Raw genomic sequence first — 19,220 nt, 5'->3', positions numbered from 1 at the left:
GCATGTTCCGTTTCTTAGTAGTTCGACTATCAACTCTCAAAGCCATCACTAATTATTTCTTTTTGTCAGACACAGAAAAAAGTACCAACAGCCTCTCCTAAAACATCACTTCTGTAATGCAAAACCGAGACAGAACTTTAACTAATGCCTATCTGAATTTACCCAGTTGGTCTCAGCCTTTGTGACAGCAGGAGGCTGAGCCAAGTGGGTGGCTAAAAAGAAGGGACGGAGCTCTGGCCAGGAATGAGACAAAGAGGCTGCTCACTGAGAAGGTGCCATTCACAGGTATCAGATAAAGTTATAAAACTTGTTTCCTAAAAGCACTCAACACAGAAAAGCTCTGGGGCAACCCAGAGAGAATGGAAACAAAACAGACAAGCCAAGAAAAATAGGGAGAAGAGGGAAAACCAGTGCCAAGAAAGTATCTGAGGTGATGAATGGTTGGCTTAATGTTAATTCCATACTTTGTGTCTGTAGGTTTAACATAAATTATGAAGGATGGAAAAAGAGGAGATGCTGAAATAAATACATCAAGAGCAACCAGCTAAGACCAAAGAAAATAACTAAGAGATCTCAGCCACCAGAAAATGAAATTGATGAGAAAATAAGGGGAGCAAATTTGGACTTTACACATAATAAGTTAAAGGGTACCAGCCTGTTTGGACACTACATCAAGAAGAAAATCACACTTTCCAAAGGTAATTTACAAGTTCTAAAGCAAAACTATACTCTCAAAAAAGAACAAACAGAAGAAGCACTGTGCAAGGCAAGCTTCTTAGGAATCAAATTATTTCAATAATTTCTGAGAACATTTTGGGAAAGATTAAATATGATAACAGACTTTAACAGAAGATGGATAATATTTATACATAAAACCTCATCATGATCAAGTTTAGACACTAACTGGTTAAAGTACTTGAAAACAGAAACCAAATTAATGAAAACGAGTAAATAAAGCAAGCCTTGTCTTTGGCAGAAGCTCTCTACCTAGACTCCTCATCACCAAAACACTACTTGCCTTTTTCCCTCCCCCGATCCCATTCAAATCAATCCTAATGTAAGATCAGAACTAATTTTGAACTAGCCAGGTTTATTCTATGGCCTGAATGATCCACAGTATAGAGAGAATATCTGACTTCCTAATGTAACAGATGCTCCTCCTGGTGACCTTTTACCCCACTGTGATCAGCTTCTCTGGGCAAAATGGGCCAGGGCCTCCCCACCTTCAGAGTAAAGAATTTCTTACTAATATCTTATCTAAACTTCCTCTTCATTTAAGGCAGCTAGCTGATTTTAAATGCTCACCTGGCATCTCTATTTTGACTCAAAAAGAGCATTTTTTCACAAAACCCAGTTCTGGATACATGTTAAACAGAAAAACAGTAATGGCATACCTGGTTCCCCAGATTCTCAGCCTGGATCTCAAGACAAGGGGTTCAAGAAACCTCCCCTCATGTATTGAGACTTACACAAATCTAGGTCAATGAGAGGCAAAAAAATGTGAATACCTTTAGTGTTTGAGGGAAATATTCAAAATCCTGTCAGACAGATATAAATTTATGGGTTTTTACTTTTGAATTTATTTGAAATGGATTCTGAATTTTTCTTGAAAATCAAGCAACAATAAAAAGTAAAAAGATGCTCTCCCAAACTGATGCTATTATGTTTCACACACTTCTAGATCTGACGTTAAAAGCCTCTTACAAGCATCTATGACCTATGAAAGGACTTGTTCTGCATATTTAATTTATTCTTTTTCCAACAAGATTTGGATGGAATTGTGCACATTTAATAATGATTTTGCAAGGGAGAATTTTCAATGGAAAGCCTGAAGCTTCTGGCTGATTGCTTTACATTTTCATGAAACAGAAGAGGAGCAGAATTTCTGCTTCAGTTACACTAAATGCTTATTTCTATTCTATCTTCCATCTTAGCCAATGTTTTGTAACATGAATTCCAGAAAAGTATTAGCCACCTTTTAGAAGCCAAAACTGCTCATAAGAAATAGAATTCTCCTCATATCCTTCAATGTTATCTGCCTGTATGTACCATAAGAAATTATTTGACTGAAACTTGGAAAAGGGAGTAATATGATTTTTTAAACACAAGGACAGCAGCTGCTTGCCAATCATACAAAAGACTGAGGGACACATACTTATATGCTATGGACACAACTGAGGGTGATGCCTTGGGTTTCAGCTTTGATATTTGCACATTCTGTGCTGTTTTAGGTGTGTGGGTCTGAGCTTCGTGTTAGGGGATGGTGAGCTCTGAGCACAGAGCAGGGAGACAAAACAATTCCTGCTCCAGCTGGGCACCAAGGACAAATGACCCAAATCTCAGCCCAGGAGCACAAACCCCGTGGGCTGGAGAGAGAAAAACAAGCAGGGTGGGACTGCCTGGGCTGAAGCTGCAATGGGACAATGAACTGCAAGGTGCAAATGGAGCAGAGCTGATCCCAGGGACAGAGCCCGTGCCCGGCCGTGCATTTTGGGGCCATTTTGGTTCATCTTGGGTTCATTTTGGGGCCATTTTGGGTCCATCTTGGGCTCCTTTTGTGATCATTTGGGTCCATTTTGGGTTCATTTTGTGTCTATTTTGGTTCATCTTGGGTGCAGCCCTGGCTGGGCTCTGGTGCTGCCCAAGGTGCATCCATGGAGGAGATGCTTTGGATAAATCCCTGCTTTGTTCTTTAACTCCATCCAGCCTCTGTTCTAGGGCAGCCTTCAGAAGGCATCAAGGGCCTTATTTGGATACTTAGCAGAAGTTCACCCATTTTGTTTCTTAATCATACAGAAACATACTAACTATATCACTCCACTAAGATAAATGTGTTTAACATGAAAAGCTCTTCTTCCATTTCACCAGTTTGATTCTGTTGTGTGTCTCAGAAAAAGGCAAACAGAAGTTATGAATTACACATACAATTACAATTGTAATTAGGGAAAAACCCAAAAAGAAACCTTTTCAGACTTGTGGCCTCTGTTCAATTGTAACATTATCTAGCTGCTTTCAGATTTAGAATACAGTAAACACTGATGCAAAACACCAATAATTTCAAAGATTGTAAATATAAATATGTCATTCTCAAGAAGCTGAAAGAATTCCATATCACCACCAAATCATAAAAAAGGTGTATCTCTCTCTCATCTATTACAAATATGCTTTTTTTCATGCCATTGCCTTAACTGAATGCTGACTGAGTGTGAGACAGACAGGTAACAGGCAACTTTTATCCTAAAATTCAAGTCTCAAATTAAGATCCTCATTGTAAATCTGCAGATCCTGCTAATTAAAAAACCAAAAACATAACAACAAACAACCAAATAAAATAGCCCACCAAAAATTAAACAGGCAAACAAACAAATAAGACTCCGACCTAACAACTCAAACAGCCTTGTTTGATATAACAAGAACCTTGAAGAAATGTTAAAGTAGGTTCTCAAGCTGGATTGCAAATGTATTAAAGATAGATCCAAAAGGTGGAATTCCTCAAAAGAACATAAATAAGGCCTTTAATTGCACTTCTTTCAGTTCTAGCACTCCTGGATCCCTCCAGTGAACAAAAGCTGTTCACAGACCAGCTCAGTTTAATGTATTGTCAGACCAGACTTACCTCAGTCCTATTTCCCTTTCTCCAGCTGTCCCATCCCTTTCTTGTTCCAATCTCTAAGTTCCTGTGAATTCTGTGCAGTTTAATTGGCTCAGAAGAACATCAATAAAAAAAATATGCTGTTCTGGGTTTTTTGGTTGTTTGTTTTTTTTTTTTTTTTTGTTTTTTTTTTAATGAATATCGGATGTGTAATATCTGTCAGAGGAACATATATCAAACACAGACCAAAACTTACTTCTCATTCCAGTCAGCCAGGAAAAAGAAGGATCTTTTAACTGGAGTATTTTTGCAAATCTTCACTTGACATATTGTCTTCCCAGCATAAGTCAGTAAACAGGAAAAAGAGAAAACTTTGTAGCTACAAAGGAGAAAAATAAAATTAATTTTAATATACTATGTCCAGCACAGTATATTTGGAGTCACTCCCTCAGGAACTTATGAAAATCCACTCTTACATGAGAAAAGGAATTATAATAATTCACATCATATCAATATGTGCATGGAGGGGCTTTTAAGTTTTTTGGGGTTTTTTCCTTAAAGTTCAGAATTAAAGAGAAGTCTTAAAGATACTTGGGTTCTGTTTCAAGTTTTTGACACTAAATTTTTTTTTCATTATTGCAGTGAATGAAAATTTGGACATAAGTGTTGGAACTTGCTCATCCTAGAGTCAGCAAGAAATCTCCCACCTGGAGAACTGCATCCAGCCCTGGGGCCCCCAGCACATGAAAGACATGGAACTGTCAGAGCAGGTCCAGAGGGGGACACAAAGATGCTCAGAGGGCTGGGGCACCTCTCCTGGGAGAATGAGAGAACAGGGTTTGCTCAGCCTGGAGAAGAAAAGGCTCCAAGGGGACATTAGAGCACCCAAAGGGGGCTGGGGAGGGATATTTTACAAGGGAATGCAGCGATAGGACAAGGGAAAGCTTTAAACTGAAGGAGGTTAGGTTCAGATTGGATATCAGGATGGAATTCTTTAGTGTCAGGGTGATGCCCTGGCACAGGTGCCCAGAGCAGCTGTGGCTGCCCCTGGATCCCTGCAAATGTCTAAGGCCAGGCTGGATGGAGCTCTGAACAACCTGGCATAGTCAGAGGTGTCCCTGCCCACAGCAGGGGTGGAATGGATGATCTTTAGGCTCTTTTTAACCCAGGGTATTCTATGATTCTATTTATACCTTCTTTTCCCAATCTGTAAAAACCAGATCAGTACTCAAAGGAATATATACATTTTTACAGCAGAAGCATTCAAGCCCTCTGTGTTGGCCTTCAGAAAGTAAACTGAGCAGCTTCAGAGTAAAATGTAGGTCTGGAAATATCTCTTGTTTCACATTCCTCTTACTGAAATATTTTAAAATATTAGTCAAAATAGATTATAAATTACTGATGTTCTTAATTAGTCTTGTAACTTCCAGATCTTCCTGCCAGGCTCAGCTTTAGATCTCATTCTGGACAAGAATGATGAACATGGGAAACAGTCAAACGTGAACAGGAAATTTGAGGCAGTCACAGATTGAAGGTGCCTGACTTGCCATATTTATAAGAATGATGACTTATTTCTTCGAGAACATTATAATATATTTTATAATTATTGTAGCAGATTTGGGTTTTTTTTCTTTTTTTTTTTTTTTTTAATTGAAAGAAAATTACCTGTAGTCTGCAGTACCTCTGAGCTGTCAGTTCAGAGAAGGAAAAATTGCCTTGTAGGATAGGAAATACTTGCCCTAGAGTCTCAACATTACAAAGAGTTAGAGGATAGTTCAGGAACTAAAAGGTTTTCATACAATCAAAGGATTAAGTTCTGTTATTTAAACAAAAGATACATAATATAATATATACCATAATGTGTATACTTCCTTATAGAATACATTTTATACATTATACATATGCAGAAATATAGACACTTTAAAATACATCTTAAAACAGCTGCAAGATCATAATGTAACCTTTGGAAAGGGAAACTGCCAGCATGAATTTATGCAGTGGAGAAAAATAAGAATGGGGAGCATGCATGTGAACAATGTCAATAAAAGAATTTGAGAAAACCAAGTGTTAGAGCAGCGGTTCATGTTAACAAGTCCATGCCAGTTGTGAATACTGGAAAGACTGGAAAGGGGGATTACAAGGAAGAAATATTCTCATTTTTGTGTGCTCCAACCTAGCACTGAAATCATCAGTGGCCTTTAGGCTATGTGGAATAGCACATTTTTCTGGTAAAACATAAAATGAAGTGGCAATGGTATAACCATCTGAAATCAGGATAGTGATTCTAGTTCTGTATTTATTACCTTAGCTAATGCAAAGTCCCTCAGATTTTTGTTAAATGGCTAATTACAGATAATGCTGTATAGCACAGTCTCTTGCTCACAGTCTAATGCAAATGATCCCACAGTCATTTGGGGTTGAAGTTAAAGACAGAGCAATGGGAAAATTAACAAAAACTTTGAGAACAACTTTTTAACTCATGAAAATAATGTTACCACACTGTGTTCACCTGTCCCCCTTTGATCACACTGGAGTGGAAAGAGCAGAACACCAGTTTTGCTCAGACTAGGGACAGCAGCTACTTGATGACACAAATAGCTTTACCAAATTTGAGCAGTACAGAAGAAAATACTTCTATTAGCTTTTTATATAATTGTCTCTTTTTTCTATCAAAATTCTATTTCTGTATTTCCATTCTTTTGTTTTCTTGTGTTAGTTATGCTGATAGCAAGTATACTTGGATCTCTAAACTTCAATCACATCTCTGAAGGACATCACCAGTTTAGGTACTCAGCCACATGACTAGGTTGGAACAAACCAAGAGCAGAAATTGCTGAGAAAGCCTCACTGAGACTGGGTTCAAGCAAAACCACCCCTTTGTTTCACTTGGCAAGCTGGCCTCCAACCCTTCCAGTTACTTGTCCTGCTGAGACCACAGCAATTCCCAGTCCAAACATCCCCGGTGTGCATGACACAGTCTCTAACATTAATTTAGGACCACCACCAAAGCAGCAGAGGGGAGCTGTGTCTGTGAAAAATGACTTTTGTCAAAGAGACAACACATCCTATGAGCCCTCCTCCTACCTGGTCACCCAGGCTTCTGGGATGTTGTGGGCAGCACAAACAGTGAAGCTCAGCTGGGAATTCAGGCTGATGTCTGCACATAAAGGGCTCCTAGGGATGCTGGCAAGCTGGAAATTGGCATCAAAGCTGCTGCTGTAGGCATGGATGAGACGAGTGATGGCCATGGAGAGCTCAGTCACAGCAGCCTCTACTAACACTGAGAGGAGAGGAATAAATAAAGGTTAGCAATAGGTCATTTATGAAGAACTATATTTATCCTAAACCATCAGTTATGGCTTTGAAATGCTTCCTAATAAAGTTTAATTGAAATGACATAACCTGCAACTGAAGCCAATTAGCCATCTGTGCTTCTGAAAGTGGCCTTAGCTCATTTCTGGTGTATCCTTAACAGACTTTCATTACAGAGCTTTCAAATTAAGGCATTTTCAAATTAAGGCATTTTCAACTACAGCAAGCTACTGGGTACCTCAGATATGCCATTTCAGTCTTTGAATTTTTGTGCTGGAAGGATTTTTATCAAGTAGGTATTTTGTCATTTCACCAGATAAGTAGCTACTTACTTCAAGGGAACTGGCAAGGCAGCAGGAGAAGGGAGAAAAGGCACTGGTTAGATTTTAAGACTATAAAGCTGTTGCAACTGTAGGCAAACAATTAATAAAACATAGAAAACAGCAGTCACAATCAGAAAAACTCAGCATTCAGGTGGTCATGGGTTGGTGATAATATTACACAAAAATGGACACTGAAATAAATAGGTATACATAGGTATGAGATGCAGGCTGTATCCAAATTTATCCACACCTCTATGTCATTCCCTCTGGCTTCAGCTCTGCAGTACTTTTTGTTTCCCCTGCAATTCCTGGCTTTTATCCATCTTCCCCCTCTGTTTTTGGAGCAGCTTGGGGTTGCCTAATTGCCAGTGTAAACTCAAACCCCCAGTCCTGGCAGGCTCCATCAAGTGAAGAGAGCTGTTAAGAGCACTCATTTCTCAAGCATGGGCTAGGTTGAGAGAGAAAGTGTCAGAGTATATTACATTGTTCCAAGATCAGGCTGATTTATCTTCCAAGAGGAAAACTCCAAATTCTCCTTTTTTTTTTTTTTTTTACCCTTCTAACTCACATTTTTCTACATGATCAAGAACATACTCTCACCACCTGTTAACAGTTCTTGAAATATTCCCTGGAATTGTCTGGCCACTGAAGTCAGCGGGCATCTATCACCTAATAGAGTCTATTGAAAGAAAAAAGAAAAGAAAAAGAAGAAACAAACCAGGAATAGGAAGCCTGAGACTCCTATTAGCATTTTATCCTTGGGATAGGTGCAGCAGTCCTGTCCAACCTCAGACACAGATACCACCATTCACTGCACTTAGCTATCCCAGTTTTCTGACAGAATTATTTCCAAAAACCCCTATCCTCAATCAGGAATTTTATTCTCCTCCTTTGATACCTTTTACCTTTAAACCAACAATTACCCAGAACTATTGAGTCACAAAATGCACTGCAAGCAGTGCAAAGAAGTTATTTCTCTTCATTTCATAATAGACAAATTTTAATTATGTAACAATAGAAATACACATAAAATTGAAACAGTTTGACATATAATGAGGTTTGTTTCTGAAAATATTGACAGCAAATTATTGCATGTGTGAAGGACTGGCTAGAGTACTACACCTTGCCATGTAATCATCTTCCACATATGAAAGCTGAATCATTTTAGAGATCAACAGGCTAAAAAAACTCAGTCCTTCTAGTCTCTCTGTCTACCATTTGGTTTTAATTGCCTTTTTTTATTTATCCTCTTTAACATTTTCACCATTTATCATCCTTCACCACAATAGTTTTGAAAAAATCTGTCTCTAGTGATTTTTTTCCCTAGAACACCACTTAATTCTCATTCCCAGATGTGTAATCACTTAGCAACTGCAAATTAAATGTTTAATTTGCACTGAATTCTTTTACATTCCAGGAATTTACCCATAGTGATACATATGGAACCTTTTTAAGAGGTCCAGAAGAGGACATCAGCTGACTGTTATTTGAACCAGTATTTTATCTGAAAAGTACCATGCTATTTTTTCATTAAGGACCAACATCTCCTCGGGAGATTCCTTGTTTCCAATCTGTTTGAAGTGGTTGACAGCCAAATGTAATGTAATAGCAAACCCCTTATTTATGAAAATTGGCCTGTTGAAGTCAATGATTTCTGAACAGAACCTTCTCAGTGTTTTCTCCAAAAGAGGGTAAAAGGTAGTTCATAATCTCTGGAAATGTACAGTTTTAACACAATCTATATTCTAGGTAAAGCAACATTTCAGATTTTGTCTCCAGAACAAGGAGAAATGTATTCTATTTCAGCTAAGCCACCTATAGAAGGGAATACTCTGTGAGCAGGGGATTCCCAAGTAATAAAGTCAGGAGAAAATACAGAATTGAGTATTTTCCATAACAGAAAATGTACATGTGCCAGACAAGGAAGATATTAAGATGCAAGATGCCTATCACTGCATCCAAGCTGCCCTGCCTGTTGACCTTGTTTGCATAAAAATTATTTTCATGATTTACCTGAGTCACAAAACTGATGTCAGATGTGTAAAAACCAGACAAGCAGACAAAACCAAACAAAACACGTTTTTCTAACAGCATGTGAGGGGTAAAGGCAGCAATGGAACAAGTGGGGAAAAACTGCTTCACTGCCAGCCAAGGGAGAAAAATGCCCTTCAGCATTATTTGTCTAATTACTAGAACATACAAAACGAAGATATTTTCAGGAACAGAGTTCCACAGGCTTAAGCAAATGTCCAACTATTGTCTGGTCTGCAGGTCCAGGAATTTTTTCAACATTCATTTTCTTATTCTTGCTAGCTGTCAGTTATAAAACAGTCTATGGTTCCTGTGCAAGAATCAACCCTTTTCCAACTCCCATTCCTCAGTCATTAGGAGCAGCAGTAATTGACTGAATTAGAGGGAAACATCTTTGGTAGTCTGTAAACATCCATTACTCAGAAAACTTGGTCAGCATTTTCTCACTGTATTTTAATGAGCCGCTGAATAGGATATGGTAGGCTGAAATTATATCTCCCATTCATGAAGCCAGAAAACTTTTACTGCTTTTTATGCCTTTTAATAAATCTCAGCTGAGAAAGGACTGGTGCTTCACTGATTTACAAAGCACAGGCCATGGACTTCTACAGCAGATTCAGAGTTTCAGCTACATCAAAACCTATTTTCTAGAGAGGTGTCCCAGGCATAGCCAGTATGTAAGAGACAATGAAAGGACCACATTGCAAAGTGAACTGTGACCAAGACTAATCATCTCACAACTCAAACCTTGTGATCTATTTCTGCTGTGAAATTATTTGCCATCACCTTCTCCCTGAAGGTGAGGAGAAATCTGACATGCAGAAATGTGAGGAGAACCAGGGAAGTGAACTTTAACCACAGCTGCCAGATACGCTTATTTCTGACAGATTCCTGTTCTTTGTGCAGGAAGTCTGAAGGAATAAATTGTACTTGGAGTGAGAAACAGAACAATCCTCACAATCCTGAAAAGGTTAGTGATTCATACACCTGCAAGTACTTTCAAGATTTAGTAAGGAATCTTATTCCTCACTGAAACCAACTTACTTTTTCCTCTCAGTCCAGTATTACAATTCCCATATTATTTTATTGCCAGATCTTCCAACAGGGCAGGCACCTTGCTGCACCTTACTGCACCAGCAGATGATGTCAGTTCAATACATGTTAAACACTCTCTCTGACCTGTACACATTTTCTCCAGGTAAAACATGACAAAAATCTGGTTGAACAGAATTTGAAATGAAGGCTTATGACCCTTTTGACAGATTAAAAATACTTTTGAGAAGTAGAACTTGATTTTTTCCTTTCCAGTTTATTTTCAGAGATGAAAAAAGAAAGAGCAAGGTCCTGAATACAGTTCAGGATACACACACACAACCCCAAAACCAAAATTACAGAAAAAACAAACTCACTTGACCTTTAAGTAAAATGCTGAGCAGCGTTCATTCAGCCACTATTGTAATAAGAAAGAGGCAAAACATGAAAAGGCTGTAATGCACATACTGATCAGGTGCAGCTTCTAAGCACCAATATTTACAGGATTGTTTTCTCCTACTAGTTGAAGAATCCTATGGATTATCCCTTGAAAGCAACTTTAATATCTCCTGCTATCCTGGTATCAAAAATGTGTCTTCTCCTACATGGTTTAAATTGCCTTGATAACTTCTGCCTATTTTTTGTGCAGAATTGGGGGGTTCCAGTTTAAAAATTTTTCTTGATTAAAAAGCCTCTGGCTACAGGGACAATATATCAGGATGCAACACAACAACAGCTTCAAGGCGAGGAGCTGTGCTCTGGTTTGGAAACAATGCAGGAGACATGTAGAAAAATGAAACAAAATCAATAAAAATATCCCTGAAGATTTTTCCAGATTGTGAAACAAAGAGTTTTTCCCAAAACAAAACTGTAATGTGTTTGTGCTAAGAAAGGAAGAAAAACAATTATTTTCAGCTCCAAAGGAAACTCTAACAAAAAAACCAAACCAAAAAAATTTCCCCCTTTCCTCCCCTTTTTTAAAAAATAGCCTTTCTGTTGTGAATGCTTCTATTATCATCTAGAAACAAATATCAAATCCCAAGCACAGTTGGAGAAGCTTTACAGTCTAAATGTAATGATTACTACATTACATGTATTGTAAGCATTACATTCCTGCATTCACTCTAAAAGATAACAACTCCAGCAATTCAGTTGGCAAATATTGTTAATTCAATATCATCAGCTCCTGGTGCATACCAGACCTTCTGGATGGGTCCCAGAGAACTACTGATCAAATTCTGAAAGCTGCTTATTATGTCTGATCTGAAATCCCTGCCCTGAGCAGCCAGGCTGTAGACATGGAATAAACATTCATTCATCAGCTTCTGAGAGCCACACACAGACTCAGGTCTGCACCAGCCTGCAGCCTTCTCACACTCTGGATTGCAGCAAACTCCAATGCTAAATCCATTAACATGAGTAATCCTCATTTTCTGGGAACACTTGATGCTGCAGAAAGATACTGATGTCTAGAAATGCCTATAGGTCCTCCCATTTAACAAGAAAGAAAATATTTTGAGCACTAAAACTTGAATATAATATTTTAAGGACTTCACAGAGAGAAAAAAGAATATGATCCAGACTTAAGCAATATGTGGATAAGTATTGCTTTATTCACAGCAGTGGCATAAATTGTTCTACAGAGATAACACTGCTAATAGAGGCAGTGATTGAAGCACTAAATCAAGGCTAGAATATAGTCTTTGACTTGCTTAGTCCATGGTGAATAACTAATAATAAACCTTCAACAATCTGTTATTAAAGAGCAAAGTTAAGGCAGCTTCTAAACAAGTTTTTAAGTAAGGTTTTCATTTTAATAGTATCTTTTTTCTTTGTCTCTTTTGTGGTAGAGAGAAGCTGTAATGAAGATAAACAAAACTCTTTTATGATACTCAGGGTAATAATCATTTCTTGGGGAAAAAAGGGGAAAGGAAACAAATTATTAGTTGGAGTAACTGATTGGTGCTCTTGCTGTTAAAATTTGATCCTGTTTTCTTCAAGATAAACATAAATACATATAAGGGACAGAAAGGAACAGTGAAAATGGGAAATCCAGTCTGTCTCTTCCTTGGCTGTCAATTCTGACTTCATCTGCAAATGTGCTGCTTGAGGAAGGAAAGCACATGGGGTTTAGCTTCCCAGAGATCTGGAAAGATTTAACAGCACTGAGCAAATCTATGATTTTCCTTTAATTTTGTGTCACAGGCTTGCAGATTTTTGCACGCTGCAATACTAGACAGTCAAGCACAATGGAGTAAAAAAAGGTGGGAAGCAAATGAGGTGGAAAAGGAAACACAAAGATGAAGTTGGCAGGAGCTTACAACTCACCACTTATTTGGCTTTTACTTCTAGCTTCAGGAGGTGAAAATATAATCTGGATTCCACTCAAGGTTAGTGCTCCTAGATCAGTGGCATCATCATGAAGGTGAGCACTGGGAAGACAGGGACTAAGGACAACTTGTGATGCCCGAAAGAGAAGATGTAATATGGTTTTTCCTCACATGTGGGAGTTCAGCCCTAGGTCCCTGCAGATCAGATTTGGTCATTGCACTCACACTTGGTTTTTCTCAGACATGTTTTTAACACCAGCTTTGACATGCTAGCTCATTAGCCTAACTTCAAATATTTTACTGACCTTTAGTCTATTTATTTAATGTATCAGGTGCAGATGTAAGGCATGTAGTATGACAAAACATACATGAAATGGAAATTTGGTTACCTTGGACAAATTTGAATGCAGGCTTCTCCACAGAATGACTAATTGCCTGGCAAGTTCAGACTTGCTATCAGTAAATTGCAGTTTCTAATCTTACACTACCAAAAGGATTCTGCAATTCTTATGAAATTAGGGTGTGCCAAAAGCAAACAGAGAAATCTTCACAGTTGAAGATTTCCTGGCATAAATAAAGATACAGAGAAGTAGGGAGCAAACACTGATTCCTTCACTTACTCAATAAATGAAATTTTCCTTGAGAGAGCTGCTGATTCAATGAAGTTCAAATTTGGAAATACCTGTAATCAGAGGAGTGTTTTAAATCCATTCCAATTACATTTTCTGAAGAGTGTGTGGAGGACGATGTTTCTCAGGTAGGTGTTTACTAGTAACTATTGATTGTTTTTTAACATGAGCAATTAGCTGCCCTTGAGGATGTTAAAAAAAAAAAAATGGGAAAAGGAATATATCCAAGAAAGAAGAAACCTACAAACTGAATTTACATTCTTCTCCCTTCTGCACCTGTGTGTTCCTGGCCCTCCAGCTGCTAGGCCTCTCCTGGCATCTTGCAAATTGAATTGCTGCTTCCTTTCTCTGCTGTTCATGAAGTTCAATAATACAGAAAACAAGCCTGTCATTTGGAAACCTGCATTTGAAGCAACTCTATGTTTAAAAGACTGCTGAAATGATTGCAGCTGATTCACCTTTTTTGCCTCTCTGAGCACACTGCAGTTGAGAAAAGCAAACGGAGGAAAAGAGCATCTCAGAGGCCATTTTTTCCTCAAATAAAATGGAGAGAAATTCCTTCCACAGCCCACCCCAAGTGCTCAGCTGGAGAGAGAGCCCTTGGATGGTACCCATGCAGCATCCCCAGCTGCATTTGGGCAGCCACAGAGGGGTAGAGCAGCACCTGAGGAGGCTGTTCCCTCCTGGAACCCACCCCTGACAGAACAGAGTCCTGCTCATGCCTTGGTCTGAGAGATGCTGACAGTGCTGGGCACCTCTGAGCCAGTGAGAGTTTCAAAATGCAGGGTTTATAATTTTGTCCATTACTGTTAATTAATGACAGTCTATCATTAGATAAGACACTGTTTATACACCAAAAAGATCATAAAGAACTAAAGCTCTCAGAGGGAGGAATTAAAATTATTGGAGTCAGGTGGAAAAGTCATACAGAAAAATAATTTTTCAGCCTTCCATGATGTTCATTATCTTCCCTTTTCTCTGCATAGAAAATTGTGATTAAAGAAAACTACCATGACCACCATGGCCTAAACTCAGTTCTTTCACTCTGCTATTTATTCTTCATATTTCAGTCTCCAGATTATTTTGTGGAAATGCTGTTTTATTTACACTTTTAGATCACTTCAATTTCAACTTATCAAAATTACCTTATAATACACCTTAACATGTAAACATCTGCAATATGCACACTCAAACAAATTAGTAAAATATAAATAGCAAAACATGTGTTTTATGATGATACACCTTGAATTAACATACTTTAAAAAAAAACCAAAACCACTCTACCTTTGCCTGGCGTTTCCACACTTTGAAGAGAATTCTATAAAGACAAAACCAGAGAGGAAAAAAATAATCAGTCACTTCAGAAAAGACTGGGTAGAAGTTGTAATGGTTGTAGGACTAGAAGATACCATGGAAAAGGGGAAGGATTTAGATTTATCTTAATGTTATGATGACATGACTGGGATTCAGAGCACCAGGACTTGCTTCCTCTACCACCTCAGCCAAGCCACTCAGTTCTGATTTCTGACAGTATTTGGGCAAGTCAAGGTACAAAGAAGCACTCATCAAATGTGCTCACATGTTCTCAGCCTCCACAGTGGTACAACAGAGAGCAAGCCTTACAATCAGATGTGAAGCCCTAAGGCAGGGTCTTGGCATCCTCTCAAAGGTGAGGAGCAGCAATTCTGCACTCAAGTGGCCCCCATTTCACCTACTCCTGTGCCAGATCACTGAAAATAGCCGTGCTCTGTAAGGGCCTTTGAGCAGGCAGCTGACCAGAGGTGGCCAAAGGGAAATACTGAGTGAGGGAAGACCCCAAAAAGCTCTCCACCTTCCTCAGGAGGGCAAATGACAGGCACTGATGTCTTGTCCTGGTCATCAGTGACAGGACTCAGGGAGATGACATGAAGCTGTGTCAGGGGAGGTTAAGTGGATATCAGGAAAAGCTTTTTCACCCAGAGGCTGGTTGGACTCTGAACAGGCTCTCCAGGGAAATGGCCACAGCCCTAAGCCTGACAGAGTTCTGGAAGCATTTGGATGACACTTTAGTGCACAGGCTGTGATTCTTGGGGTGTCCTCTTCAGGGACAGAAGTTGGACTTTGATGATCCTTATGGATTCCTTTCAACTCAGCATGCTCTATGACTATATGAGTCTATGATCAGACTTGTATCTACACAGCAACACAAAAGCAAGGAGTAAATCTTGACCAGAGAGATTGCAAAGTTAATTCTGCATTTCAGTATTGCCTTTGGCTTGCACTGTTTGAACCCACATCCCTGTAAGGTTTTCTGCCCTTCAAAGTCATTAATCCCTTTGCAGTGGGCTCAGAATGCTTCGTGTTAGTACACATGTATTCAGCATGATGCTTCCCAAAAATTACAGTGCATGCAGAGGTGGCAGAAGAAATACAATGCTGGATGTACATTCTCCCCCTGGCACCCAGCTTGGAGCTGTCAGCATTTGTCTGGTGAAGATGAACAGAAGAAGTCAAATGCTTACTTGAGGGGAGAAAAAGCAGCATCCAGGCTGATAATTATGTTTGCACAATCTTCATAATGCAGCGAGACAAATGGGAACAGAGACTTTTGTTCAATTCCCTCAAATTTTGGAAAGTAAACAACCTTTTGGCACGGTACTTATAATTTCAACCTAGTATAGCATGCTTAATATATAGTGGATTAGTGCCTGTTCTGGCAGGATTTGATCTCCTATGACATTTTGTGAGCTGCTGTAAGAAAGGAATGGGAGGGGGGGAAAAAAGGAGAGATGAAAAATATTAAGTATGCATCAGACCCAGAGCCTCCCCTGAATGGATTTGAAAATCCCAGGGTTAGGTTGGTTAGAGACTGAAATAATCACATTTACAGAAAGATGCAATCAGTTAAGAAGAAACCAGCACTGGTGCCAATTGCTTTCATAATCTCTTAACCACGGTACAGGAATGCACAGTACTGGCAGTGAGGAGGTAATAAGTATAATTTAATTAAAGACAGAAGACTGAAACTAAGTTTCTTTGTTTTGTTTTGGGGTTTTTTTTAACCAGAATTAAATAGAAGCACATTCAATTACTTTTTTCCAAGTAGGAGAGCACCTATGTACAGATAGGTATAAACAAACATACACTGGCAACCTATGTAATTTACACTGGAAGAAGTAAGCAGTGGTTTCCCTGAGGCTTTATGTGCCCTTGTGCCAAATGGATGTGTTAAAAAATATTCCATAGAAAATCACATAATATATTACCTAAAGGATCAGGAAATCATGTGGAAAAACAGTTAGAATGTTTTTCTGGCACCTCTTCCTTAGCAGATGTGTAATGCTGCAGTGCTTGAGATGCAACAGGTAGCCTCAAAAATGTCACTTAATTTGTGGGGCTGTTTACCTGCTCATCTGAAAAAACCCTCTCTTTCCTCCTAACAAAATATTTTGGTACTACACTGATGAACATAATAGAAATAATTCAAGCAATATGGTAAAATACAATAATATTGCAGCATTTAATAATTTTTTCAGTATCAAAAATTCACATTAAAAATGACCCGACCATTCAATATGAGTTAAAATCAAAAAGAGGTTTGAAGGGGTTGGTAGTCCATTAAATAACTGGCTGCTGAGTACTAATTTTGACTACATACATTGCTACAGACAGGAAAGCTGGTCAATTGTCTTTGTATAAATATTGACAAATATAGAGATGTAATTTGATTTGTTACATTTATATTCTAAATGTGAGGTAGATGCATGTGGCATTCACATTCTCCTAAAAAATCCCTTCACCCAGGATTTTTCTCCTGGAAAGCTGAGAAGCTGCAGAGAAAAGGAAAACAATTCTTATCTCATTTGCTTCTCCTGTGTTTTGCTCATGTGGAATGTGTTTGGAGATTGTTTAATTGGGTTCTGCTGTGAGTTGTTTTCACTCTTTGGCCAGTCAGGGCCAAGCTGTGTCAGGACTCTGGAAAGAGTCACAAGTTTTCATTATTATCTTTTTAGCATTCAGTAAGTATCCTTTCTGTATTCTTTAGTATAGTATAGCATTATTTAATATAATATAGTATAATAAATTAATAAATTAGCCTTCTGAGAACATGGAGTCAGATGCATCATTCCTGCCTTCGATGGGACATTTCCCAGCAAATACAATAGTTGCATATAATATGTAATGACTATACTCACGAAATGGGACAGTGCTCAAGTTACAAAACACGCAGGAATATATGTGACTGCTTTTATGACATTTATAGTTCAGCTGCTGAGATAAATGAAGCTCTTTATGGAATCAAAGCCCAACCTTTTCTGGATTGCTGAGGTCTATTGACTGTCCTAGCAGTATTTCTCAAAGGAGGGAAAAGGCAGCAGCAGCAACAGTGTTTGAAGTCAGTTGTTAGTCAGGTCTGCTTCAGCACAGAGGGAGTCAGAGGGACAGGGGTGGCACTCAAGGTCACAGGCAGCTTTTACAGGAAGGCTTCAAGGGACAGACAACCAGCTCAGCTAACCAAGCCTGAAAGGCATTTTTAAGAGAACAAAAACTCAATAACTGAAAAACTTCATAGCATGAAAGACAATCTAGGCAGTAGTTTTCAAGAGATATGTTGCTAGAATCCAAAATGCAAAGAATTCTCAGAACTTTGGGCCTGCAAGCCAAATCTAAGAATTACGCACAGGATTTAATTTTAGACCTTAGAAGACGTTTCCAAACTTCGGTGCGAGAAGGTAGATTTTTAGTTTAAAACAGACACATTAAGAAGAAGAAAGTTTAAAGTTTTGTCGTTTAAGATACAGAAAAAATAAAAGTAGTTACAAAGGTAAACAAGGAGTTTACAATATGGCACTGTAGATTTATGTGTCATAACATAATTGGATCAGAATGTTTACACTGTAACATGAGTCCATAAAACAAAATATTTAAGGATTAAGTCAAAACATAAATATCCTTGTTAGCAGTATTTTATTAGTCAATAAATCCTTAAGAAGTTTTGTAACTAAGGGTCTTGTGACTTTCTAAACCATGCAGTAAAGATGTGAACCAAACTCACTCTTCCTGCCTATGCAGAAGAAAATAAACCACATCATCTAAAAACTCAGAGGTCTTGTCTTTAACTCATTCAAAATTCCATCAACAATCCCCACAATATGTGAAACAGCTTCTTACTGACTATTAGAACAGAAAAATATTTAAGACTGCTCAATCAGGACAATCTTTTCAACATTCAGAAGAGGCTATTCAGGACAGTATCATTTTGCTCATTACAGATGAACACACAGTGTCATTATCATCATTCCTTATCAGCTGGAGCTTCTGCAGATCCCAGCCAGGACCAGCACTCTGCTGTGCTGGAGACTGCACAGAGATAAGGAGAGGTGTGCCTTGCTCTGAAAGCATAATCTGAACAGGTAAAACAGGAAAAGGGAAGTGTATTGCTCCCTCCATGTGAGGAAGAACATGGAAATTGCTTCAGGAGAAGCTGTAAATACTGGAGACAGTCTATATGGTGGAGTTGGACACTCTGACATGCTGGGGAATGAGCAATTGCAAACAGGGAACATTTGGAGCAGAGGTTTTTTTGTTTGTTTGTTTCTACAACAAGTAGATCAGGTGATAATTTAATTATTTGCCTATAAATAGCTAATTCATCTCAAAAATAAAAGCAATATTTGCATGACAACAACTCTGAAGACAAGCAGAAGAAAATGTGAACATCCACAAAAAAACTAAGGCTTGAAAAAGATGGCATGTAATGGGTTTTATCCCATTATGTAATTCTGCATGGCATGTGGGGTTTTCTGACTTGGGGTGAGCCCCACTAATAGGAACTGTTTTGTCTCTTTGACCACTGCAGCAATTTCTCTGCTCAAATTCAGAGAGGATGGGGCTGCAAATGGACCAAGGGATATATATAAGGCAGTTATAAGAGGTGGTTTACACATTAGGTTCACAGGGCTGACCTGAGCACTAAAAGATAAAATACACT

The 19,220-nt window shown here is 38.6% G+C and overlaps 1 protein-coding gene across 1 annotated transcript in view; it reads right to left on the bottom strand.

Annotated features, from left to right (window-relative positions):
* Window positions 1-19,220, bottom strand: part of PIK3C2G (phosphatidylinositol-4-phosphate 3-kinase catalytic subunit type 2 gamma) — a 185,929-nt gene that overhangs the window by 134,005 nt on the left and 32,704 nt on the right. The window contains exons 9-11 of the mRNA XM_058022917.1: window positions 14,534-14,567; window positions 6,677-6,872; window positions 3,849-3,971 (exon numbers count right to left, since the gene is read on the bottom strand). Coding sequence (XP_057878900.1) covers window positions 3,849-3,971; window positions 6,677-6,872; window positions 14,534-14,567 — 353 coding nt within the window. The remainder of the gene's footprint in view (window positions 1-3,848; window positions 3,972-6,676; window positions 6,873-14,533; window positions 14,568-19,220) is intronic.

The sequence above is a fragment of the Melospiza georgiana genome, chromosome 4 (assembly GCF_028018845.1).
Source record: "Melospiza georgiana isolate bMelGeo1 chromosome 4, bMelGeo1.pri, whole genome shotgun sequence".
Lineage (NCBI taxonomy): Eukaryota > Metazoa > Chordata > Aves > Passeriformes > Passerellidae > Melospiza > Melospiza georgiana.
Note: the sequence above shows the minus strand (reverse complement) of the source record. Positions and strands in the feature narration are given on the sequence as shown.